At 57.0% G+C, this 10,321-nt stretch overlaps 1 protein-coding gene across 1 annotated transcript; it reads right to left on the bottom strand.

The window, feature by feature from the left end:
- Positions 1 to 9,262: 9,262 nt before the first annotated feature.
- On the bottom strand, positions 9,263 to 9,715 carry LOC120670320. Its single transcript, XM_039950407.1, has one exon. The coding sequence runs from the start codon at positions 9,713 to 9,715 to the stop codon at positions 9,263 to 9,265; it is 453 nt and encodes a 150-aa protein (XP_039806341.1).
- Positions 9,716 to 10,321: the final 606 nt, after the last annotated feature.

Below are 10,321 nucleotides of genomic sequence, written 5' to 3'. Positions count from 1 at the left end.
TTGGCTTCAAACTGGTGCTTTTTTACTACTGGGATTGGTAGAATTTTTCCTTGTCGATCAACTTTGCCACAGGATACAACTGTACATGTGGTGGACCGTTAGTCGACGCGGCATGATTTAGCTTGACTTGCTTTCTTGCTGTTTACCGGCCTGGAGCGCTTAAAGCAGTGATGACTGATGAGTGGTCATAGGAACATGCTTGATCGCTATGATTAGCAGGATAAATGTATGAAAGCTTGCAGGGATTTGAATGGACCAACCGGTTGGTAGGTTGAAACTGTTCGGATGAATTGAAAACCTGCAAGCTTGACATCTGACAAACAATAGCTCTGTAGGTCGAATTTTTTAGAACCTTTTTAGTAGCTGAGGGTTGACGAACTCAAATAAGCAAAACTATGTTGGTTGGTTCTACTTTGTGCAGAGGATAGATGGGGCGATTCGGTGCACATCTAGCTTTCTATTGACTCGTGTGGCGGCTCCCGCATGAACATATGAAAGTTTATTGTGCGTGGTAGTTTCAAAATTCTCACACTACTACGACTCCAAAGAGGGCAAAACATCTGTTGCTGCTGGGAATGGGCGACTACTAAACTACTCGATTGCTCGTTTGTTGTGCGTTTGATCGGATATGGTCTAGCACGCAAAGACTCGAGGATTTAGACTGATTCAGGCCGAATGTGCCCTACGTCCAGTATGAGGGGTGGTGTTCTCGCTCTATTGCTCTCGAGCCCGGGTGCTTAAAGTTCAGAGGGGAGCTTACAAACTGTTCAAGCAGTGTCGAACCTCTAGGAGTCCAATCCTTTCCTACGTGGGGGGCTTTCCCTTTTATAGTTCAAGGTGGAGCCCCCATTTACATATATCTATCATTGTGTCTTGGTTCCACCGGGGAGTCCTTTGTCTTTGTTAGTCGTCGGGGCCCACTCGATCAGTCGGGAGTGGGGAGGCTTGAGTTCGGCTAGTTTTCTTAGGCAGCGGGTTGTCTAAGTGCTGTCCCGTCCTTGGTCAGTCAGGACGGCGCTCGCCACTCGGACGGTCGCTCGGGGGTCATCTACCGTCCTGTCCGTCTGTACCTACGCCTCTTATCCGTAGCGCTACCGCACATCCTACCCGCATAGCCTCTGCCTGAAGGACAGCAGGCCCGGTGAGGGGTGCCTTACTGCGGCCAGGCGGAGCCGTCCGGTCACACCTGCTGGCGTAATGGAGTAGCGGTGCAGGGGAGGCCATCATTACGGCGCGGGAGGCGATGTTCGTTGACGCCCTCTCCCGTTGTGTCGCGGGGCCCGCGCGACCGGCACTGTGCCCTTGTCAGAGGCCCTGTAGACCACGTTCGTGCAGCGGGAGGAGAGGAGCGAGCGTCGTGGAGCCTGTACGGGGCCTGGTTTGACCGGCACGCCCGTTTCGTGGGGCGGCAGTCTTGGAGCGCACGGCCCGGGTCGCCTGGTATGGCGCTGACCCGGGGTACTAGGTCGGGAGGCCTCCACGTGTCTCCTGAGAGCTGGCCTTAAGCCGTGATGGCTTCTGAAGGAAGGCAGTCGCCTGCGCTGGTTTGGCAGGCCACGCCGCAACGAGCCCAGCGGGCTTGTTGGCCTGTTATTTATAGGAATCGGGCCCGTCAGGGATCCCGGGTTTACACCCCCGTCAGATGCCCTCGAGTGGCTTTGCGATTTTTGTAATCGCGGAGCCACTGGACTCGGCCGAACGACCCCTGGTCGGGGCGTCCCATCCGCCTGTTCATGCCCCCAGCTTTCGGCAGGTGGCAGCGCTAGCGTGACGGAGTCGTGCCGGTTTTAATGGCCATCTGGAGGTCTGGTACCGCGGAATCTCGAGGCCTGACGGTGCGTCCCGTCACCGTGCTGCGGGCGCATCGGCTTCTCCCCTGCTGGGGGTTACTTCACATTGGTGGGTCATACGGTGGCAGTTCCCCGAGTGGCACGACGGTCACTCGGTGCGCTGGGCCCGGCCTCCACGCATTGAAGAGGGGTACGCTGCTTGGTGAGGATTTTCGGTGCGCCACCTTTTGACTGGCTCATTGGGTGCCGCGTCCGTTCGTGCCCACGTTTGCCTATAAATAGGGGTGTTGTGGATGCTTGGTTCCATACAAGAAACGGATCATGGAGATCTTCCTGGTAGTTCTCTTCCTCACACCCCACGCCTGTCCTCCAGATGAGAACGGGCATGTCCTATGTCTCTGGTGCTAGAAAAATGCTTGCGAGCGGCAGAGGATTTTCCTCAGGCATGAACACATCAACGTGTTCATCCCGCCTACCGCGGACCGGCGCCGAGGAGTTCGAGGGCTTCCTGCCGGAGTTCGGCAGGCCAGGCCACTGGCCTGCCAGCTCCCTCGCCAACCGGCGTGGGGGGCTCCCAGCCTCGCTGGTGGCCTCCTTGAACTCTCCTCAGCGTCGGCCTGGTGACCTGGTGGTGGTGGACCTATCTCACCACAGGGGTTGCCCTTACCCGTCCCACTTGCTGGTGCCGCTCCCCCGAGACTTCGGGTGGGTGCATCATGTGCCGTTGGCGCGGAGCTGCGGACCCGCTGCCTCATCTTCTAGCTCCATCTGGAAGGCGGCACATCTTAGTACTACGCTTCGTGGCAGCGGGGGATGGTCATGGATTCCTCTCTCTGTTGGCAGGGTGGTCTTGCATCCAGGACGGGTCTCCACGTCTCCGTTCGGAGGCAGGCGGTTTTCTGAGTGGCGACTGGAAGGCGAGGCGGCTGGGTCAAGGAGATCATGGCCCGTCTTCCAGTGCCTGAGAAAGATACCCAGAAGCGGCTACGGCGAGGAGTTCGGGCTAACATCAGCTCCGAAGACTCTTCCCCAACGTCGTCTGCCTCTACCTCCGCCAGGGGTCTCTCGGCACGGCTGATGCTAGGAGAAGGCTTGCGAGGTGCTACAAGAAGTCTTGCGACGTTCTTTGGGCATGTCCTCCGCCTTGACGCGTAGCAGCCGCTGCCTTAGCCCTCTTTTGTTGCTCCCTTTGTGGGGGTAAATGGATTTGATCCATTGTACCAATTGCTCTCCGGAGTTGGGGGCAGCTAGCTTTTGTTTGTTGTAATAGCCTTTGGCCGATTGTCTTGAGAAGACGAGGAATGAAATAAAGTTACCCGGAGGCATTTTCATTTCATTCATTTATTTTACCGCATTTTTCTTTCATTTTCGTGCCTCAACGGTTACTGAACTCCACTGTGATCAATAGTGATCGGAGGAGGTAAACCCTACCACTTGACCTAGATGGCCCCCGAATGGCGGGTTCGGTGAGCTCAATAATGGGTATGCCCATTTAAGGGCAATCCAATTGAAGTCTGACCCCGTTGCGGATGACAGGGTCGACGGAGCCCCATTGGGAGCACTTCACTGCTCAACGGCCCGCATCCCAGTCAGATGCCCGAGCCGTCCGCCGGCTCGGGGGGCCCTCGGGGGCCTCCCGCTAGAGGGGATTCCATGGGACGCTAGAGGCCGGATCGGACAAGAAAATTTGAGACGACCCATTTGCTACCGGGGCAGGTCGGGCTTAGGCCGCTTAGTGCTCGTCTCGGTTTTTCTTCCCTGGCTCTTTTAGTCAAGGCGGTGCGGAGCCCCTAGCGGACTAGCCTTCGAACCTTGAAATCGAATCGTGCAGTTAAGATTTGTTTGAGGCATCGAAACGGTTCATCGCCTTCTCTGCAATTGGAAAAGAATACATGGCGATAGATTTAATTGAAATTGTGAAGAACGCACCCGTAAGCCGAAGCGTCGCGCCTGTTGCCGTAGAAAGGTCCGCGTGTCCCGGCTCATGTCTCGAGGTGTCGCTTCGTTCGGGAACCGCCGTGGAGTGATGATGCGCGTCTATTTAACCCCCTCCTTATTACCACCTCATCTTCGTCGACGCCACTGCCTGCCAGATTGTAGAAGGAGAGAGAGAGAGAGAGAGAGAGAGAGAGAGTACTAGGCGCGAGAGGGGAAAGAGAAGAGGAAATTGCTAATCGCCTTCCTTGCTGTCGTGCTTTTCCGATGGCCAATGGCAAGCGCCCTCGCGACGAGGAGTCCAGTGCTTCGCCGCACGGTTTACTGCAGGTATGCCGCGAGCTCTTCTGGGGGAGGTATTCTTTGACGCCGCTTTCCTTCATCTGCGTCCACATTCGATCTTGCCGTGATCTTGATGATTCCCGTGTGACGGTCGTGGTAGGGTGGCGTCGTCGGGTCCCAGCGCGTGGATTGCGGGACAAGGTGGCATTGGACCGTCGGGTGCTGCTGGCGCTCCTGGCTCTTCTTCGTCATCCGGCGAGCCCCCGGCGCAGGACGGTGCCGGGGCGTCCGCCGCTGCTGCCGGCGGCTCTGCTTCGTCTTCCGTCGCGCATCCGGTGCCATTCGTCGCGGCGCCGCCTATCGCAGTTGCTGTTGCGCCGGGTTCGCCCGCGGCGTCTGCCACGTCCTCGGTGTCTGGCTCTCCGGAGGTCCATCCGGACAAACTGGTTCTGCAGCGGGAGTGCGACTTGGCGCGCGGCCGCTTCTCGGCCGCCTCGGTCGAGATCGATCATCTGCGGGAGAGCCTGCGGGTGGTCAAGGTGGCCCGCGGCGCCGTCGAGGAGGAGGCGCGCATTGCGAGGGATGCTGCCCCGGATGCCCAGGCCCGCGCCTTCGGTGAGTTCTTTTCTTGGTCGTGTTTCCAATCTCCTGTCTTTCCTGTATTTCACAATCTTTATTCGTAGTGCTGGAGGAGGAGTTGGACACCATTTGCCGTGAGGTGACGGACTTGCAGCGCCGCCTCGGTGAGGTGGAGGACCAGCGCGAGGCCCTAGAGGATAGCACGCTCGCCGTTTTCCACATGGTGGAGCCACGGGCGCCTATGCGGGTTGACCAGCTCCACGTCCTCCCCGACATCATTTGTTCGGCGGTGAGGCTGGGGATTCGTCGCGGTGCCTCCGCCGCGTTGGCGTCCGTCCAGTTTCACACCGGGATGCATCTCGGAGGTATCGACCCCGGCTTCCCGGTAACCTCTAGTGAGGCGGTTCGTCGGGCGACCATGCTGAACTTCGCCAGGTTCAGGAGAGTTGTCGCGGCGGAGATGGACATCGATGACCTCCTGCAGCATGGGGCAGACCCGGGTCTGGATTGGCCATAGCGGCCCGGCGGAGTGGAGGCAGAGCACAGGCCCATCGATGGCCGTCTTTTTTATTTTGTTTAAGTATTAGTGTTGTAAATGCTGGGCCCCAAGCCGTTCCTGCGGCTTGGGTGGACAATCGGGGTGCTCGCTATGTGCACGGCGCCCTGTTTATGTTAATGTTTCATTCACTTTTTCTGCTCTTGCCCCGTTTTTTGTCGTCGTTCGGTTTTATCTGATCTTAGTTTTCTATCTTGCGTGATTTTGTTTTTCCAAACGAGTTCCACCGTTCGCTTTTCGACTTGGTTGTGAACGCTTTTTGCCCTATGAATTCCTTTCTTTCGAAACAGCGTGCTGATCGTAGGCTGCGACGTGTAGCCGGGAGCTAGCCCAGAGGCGTTAGTTGCTAGTCACCGTAGACCGTTACACGGATTCGATCGATCGGGTAGTTCGGAAAAAAACGTTTGAGTGGGATGGAAAACGCGAAGCAGTAGAAAAAGGCATGCGTCGTGTGACAAGAGGAGACGGTGCACGTGCGCTGCACAGTCCGTCCCAGTGAGGCCCCCGAGCGCCTTGGCCTGAGAGTGCTCAGGTCGAGGGGCTATAGAGGTGAAAAACAATGAAAAAGTAGGATGGTTGAAGACCATGGTCTGGCCCCCCGAGCGCTCTGAGCCAAGTGCAGTTGGGTCGGGGTGCTGGAAACCAGAAGGTGTGTGTGTTGCGAAAAAAGGTAGAATGCAGGTGCCGGGCCCCCGAGCACTTCCGAGCCGGGAGTGACCGGGTCGGGGCGCCGGAAGAGGCCTGTGTGGTGTGCGGAGAGAAAAAATCGACATGTGTTGAGCCCCCAACGCTCCGAGCCGGGAGTGGCTGGGTCGGGGCGCTAAAGTGAGCCGTTGTGCTCTTACGGAAAGAAACGGCGTAACTGCTCTATATTCCAAGTGTTGGTCAAAGTGTTACCGTCAGAGTCTTTTAGCCTGTAGGTGCCTAGGCATATGATCTCTGCGATGCTGTAGGGTCCTTCCCATGGCGGCGAGAGCTTGTGCTTGTCCTTCATCGACATGACTCATCGCAAGACCATATCTCCAACCTGCAGTGTCCTTTCCCGTATCCTCCTCTCGTGGTACCTGTGCAAAGTTTGTTGGTAACGGGCCGATCTATTCAATGCTGGCAACCGGGCTTCCTCTAGAAGTTCCATGGCGTCCCTTTGGGCTTCAGCTGCCGTTTCTGAGTCAAACGCTTTGACTCTCGGCGCGCCGTAGTCCAGGTCGGAAGGGAGCACGGCCTCGGAACCATATGTCAAGAAGAAGGGGGTCAACCCTGTCGAACAGTTGAGCGTGGTTCGCGAGCTCTAGAGCACTGCCGGCAGTTCGTCCAACTAGCGGCTCGCAAATTTTTTGAGCATGTCAAAAATTCTCGGTTTGAGTCCTTGGAGGATTAAGCCGTTGGCTCTCTCTACTTGCCCGTTTGTGCATGGGTATCCGACCGATGCCCAATCGATTCGGATCCCGTATCCTTCCGCGAAATCTTGGAAGAAGTGGCCTGTGAAGTTGGTTCCATTGTCGGTGATGATGGAGTTGGGTACGCCGAACCTGTAGACGATGTCCAGGAAGAACTTGACGGCCTCCTTGGAGTCGATCGTAGTTCTGTTTTGCCTCTATCCATTTGGTGAACTTGTCGATTGCGACAAGTAGGTGGGTAAAACCTCCTGGTGCCTTTCGCAGTGGTCTGACCATGTCTAGGCCCCATACGGCAAATGACCATGTTATGGGAATGATCTGAAGGGCTTGGGCTAGCAGGTGGGTTTGTTTTGCATAGAACTGGCAGCCCTTGCATGCGCGGACAATTTCCTCCACGTTGCTCAGGGCCATTGGCCAATAGAAGCCTTGTCGGAAGGCTTTGCCGACCAGGGAGCGTGGTGTAGCATGGTGTCCACAGATCCCGGCGTATATCTCAAGAAGAAGTTCCTTGCCCTGGGCAATGGGGATGCATTTCATGAGAATGCCAATTTCTGAGGGACTGCGTTTGTAGAGTTCGCCGTCGATCACGGTGTATGTTTTGGCTCGTCGGGTGACCCGGCGAGCTGCGTTTCGTTCCTCAGGTAGGACTTCATGGAGGAGGTAAGCCAGTAGGTCAGCTCTCCAGTCCGTGTTGTCTACTTGGCCTTGGTCGGGCTGACCGGGGCCAGGCATTGTGGGCCCCCGGGTGTTTGGTTGGGGGCTGGGTCGGTGGGAGCGTGCTCTGCTTTTTCCGCACGCTCTGTTTCCTCTGCTTGGGCCTTGTCCGGGACCGACGGCTTCTCTCGCGCTGATGGCGTTTTCAAGTCGTTGACGAAAACACCGCTGGGCACCGAATTGCATTCGGTGGCCATCTTTGCAAGGGTGTCCGCTTCGGGGTTTTGTTTTCACGGGATGTGGTGGAGCTCTAGGCCCCGGAACTTCCCTTCCAGCTTACTAACTTCCTGGCAGTACGCGTCCATGAGGGGACTCTCATAGTTAGAGTTCTTCATGACCCGGTCGACTACTAGCTTTGAGTCGCCGTAGGCGTAGAGGCGAGTTGCCCCAATGTCAATGGCTATACGAAGGCCACTGATCAGTGCCTCGTATTCGGCGATGTTGTTGGACGCGGGGAAATGGAGGCGGACTACGTATCGGAACTTGCCTCCCTCCGGGGTGATCAAGATGACTCCGGCCCCTGCGCCTGGTTCCATGACCGACCCACCAAAGTAGAGGGTCCAGTACTCATGGGAGATTTCTGGGGTCGGGCCTTGGACTTCCGTCCACTCGGCAATGAAGTCGGCCAGAGCCTGAGACTTTATCGCCGTGCGTGGCACGAACTTGATGCCGTAGCCCATCAGCTCGACCGCCCACTTGGAGATCCGCCCCACGGCGTCGCGGTTGCGGACCACCTCGCCGAGTGGGAATGAGGTGACGACCGGCACCTTATGCTCGGTGAAGTAGTGTTGCAACTTCTTGGTTGCCATGACGACGACGTAAAGGAGTTTTTGTGTTTGCGGGTATCGCGACTTGGTGTCAGTCAATACCTCACTGACAAACTACACGGGTCGTTGGACTTTAAGGGCGTGTCCCGGCTCCTCCCTTTGTACCACCAAAGCTGCGCTGACCACATGGTTGGTGGCCGCCAGGTAAAGCAAAAGGGGTTCGCATGGGTCCGGTGCGACGAGCACTAGAGCAGAGTATAGGAGGGTCTTGAGGAGGTCGAGGGTCGCCTGTACTTCTCTGTCCAGACGAAAGTGTCGAATTTCTTGAGAAGTTTGTACAGCGGCAAGCCTCGTTCGCCCAGTCGGGCAATGAACCGATTTAGTGCTGCTAGACATCCAGTTAACCTCTAAACACCCTTGACGCCACGGATGGGGCCCATGTTGGCTATGGCCGCGATTTTGTGACGGTTGGCTTCGATGCCACGCTCTGACACCATGTACCCGAGGAGTTTGCCCTTGGGACCCTAAACGTGCACTTCTCCTCTTGAGGTTTGCGAACGTGGTGCTCAAGGTAGCAACTAAGTCATCTGCGCGCGGCGTCTTGATGACGATATCGTCGACGTAGACCGCAACCTTTGCTCGAGGTGGATCCTCTCGGTTGGGGTCGGTCGGCGGATTAATCTGGTCAGAGAAGCAGGCTTGCATGCTTCGCTGGTATGTTGCGCCCGCGTTCTTAAGCCCGAATGGCATAGAGACGTAGAAGTACGAGCCGAATGGGGTGGTGAAGGATGTCGCGAGCTGGTCGGATTCCTTCATCGCTATCTGGTGATAGCCCGAGTAAGCGTCTAGAAAAGATAAGATCTCGCACCCGGAAGTGGAATCGATTATCTGATCTATTCTAGGCAAAGGAAAAGGGTCTTTGGGGCACGCCTTGTTCAGGCTGGTGTAATCAACACACATCCTCCATTGACCAGTTTTCTTCTTTACAAGGACTGGGTTAGAGAGCCAGTCGGAGTGGTAGACTTCTTTTATGAAGCCGGCAACTAACAGTTTAGCTATTTCCTCTCCTATGGCCTTACGCCTCTCATCGTTGAAGCAGCGTAGTCGTTGCTGGACGGGCTTGGATCCCGGCAAAATGCGGAGCTCATGCTAGGCGACCTCCCTGAGGATGCCCGGCATGTCGGATGGCTTCTAGGCAAAAGTATCCTTATTGGCGCGGAGGAAGTCGACGAGCGCGAGTTCCTATTTGGCTGACAGCTGGGAGCCGACCCGCACCGCCCTGGATAGGTCGGCGTCGTCGAACATGACCGACTTAGTCTCCTCGATCGAGATGAAAGTCGGTGCCTGGCTCGGCTTGCCAGGGTCAGGACGACACTCGGCGGTGGTGGCGCGAAGCTGGCTGAGCTCCACCGAGTTCGCGGCCGTGGTGGCGAGGTCGAAGTGCTCTGGACTGCTGGCGTAGGCCTGCTTGAAGGAGCCACTCATGGTGATGACTCTGTTCGGACTTGGCAACTTGAGCTTGAGGTAGGTGTAGTTGGGCACCACCATGAAGTTGGCGTACGTGGGGCACCCGAGGGTGGCGTGGTATGGCCCCTTCCAATCTACCACCTCGAACGTGAGTGTCTCGGTGCGGTAGTTGGTCCTGCTGCCGAATGTCACCGGCAGGTTGAGGTTGCCGACTGGGTATGCCTTCATACCCAGCAGGATGCCCTAGAAGGGGTAGAGAGAGGCATGCAGGCAGGCTCGCGGGATCCCCATGGCCTCCAGAGTGTCGATGTACAGGATGTTGAGGTTGTTGCCCCCGTCCATCAACACCTTGGACAGACGCATGTTGCTGACGACGGGGTCGATGACGAGTGGGTGGCTCCCTGGTCGAGGGATGCTGATCGGGTTGTCGTCCTGGTCGAATATGATGGGCGTGGATGCCCACTTCAGCTTCCCGGGGACGGCACTTGCGGCAGCGCAGACCTCACAAAGTCATACCTTCTGCTGGCGCTTGGAGTAGTCGTCCTCCAGACCGCTGATGATGACGAGGCACTGGTCCATGTTAGGGAACGATCCCTCCACCGGCTTCTCCTTGTCATGGTCGCCGGCTGGCTGCTTGTCGCGGTTGTCGTCATCGGACTTGGCGGTCCTGCGGAGAAGACGCTTCATCACGTCACAAGCCTTCAATTTGTGACCTACCAGATAGCCATGGTTGGTGCACGGCTTCTCCAGGAGCTGGTCGAAGTGACTGTTCCTGGGGGGGGGGGGGAGGGGCGGGAGGGGCACTTATCTTGGTGTTCGGCCGCCGCGACTTCG

This window comes from Panicum virgatum, chromosome 4N (genome assembly GCF_016808335.1).
Source record: "Panicum virgatum strain AP13 chromosome 4N, P.virgatum_v5, whole genome shotgun sequence".
Classification (NCBI taxonomy): domain Eukaryota; kingdom Viridiplantae; phylum Streptophyta; class Magnoliopsida; order Poales; family Poaceae; genus Panicum; species Panicum virgatum.
Note: the sequence above shows the minus strand (reverse complement) of the source record. Positions and strands in the feature narration are given on the sequence as shown.

Excerpts from the sequence above, each read along its gene's own strand:
- LOC120670320 (XM_039950407.1), bottom strand. The coding sequence starts at position 9,715 with ATGAAGGCATACCCAGTCGGCAACCTCAACCTGCCGGTGACATTCGGC.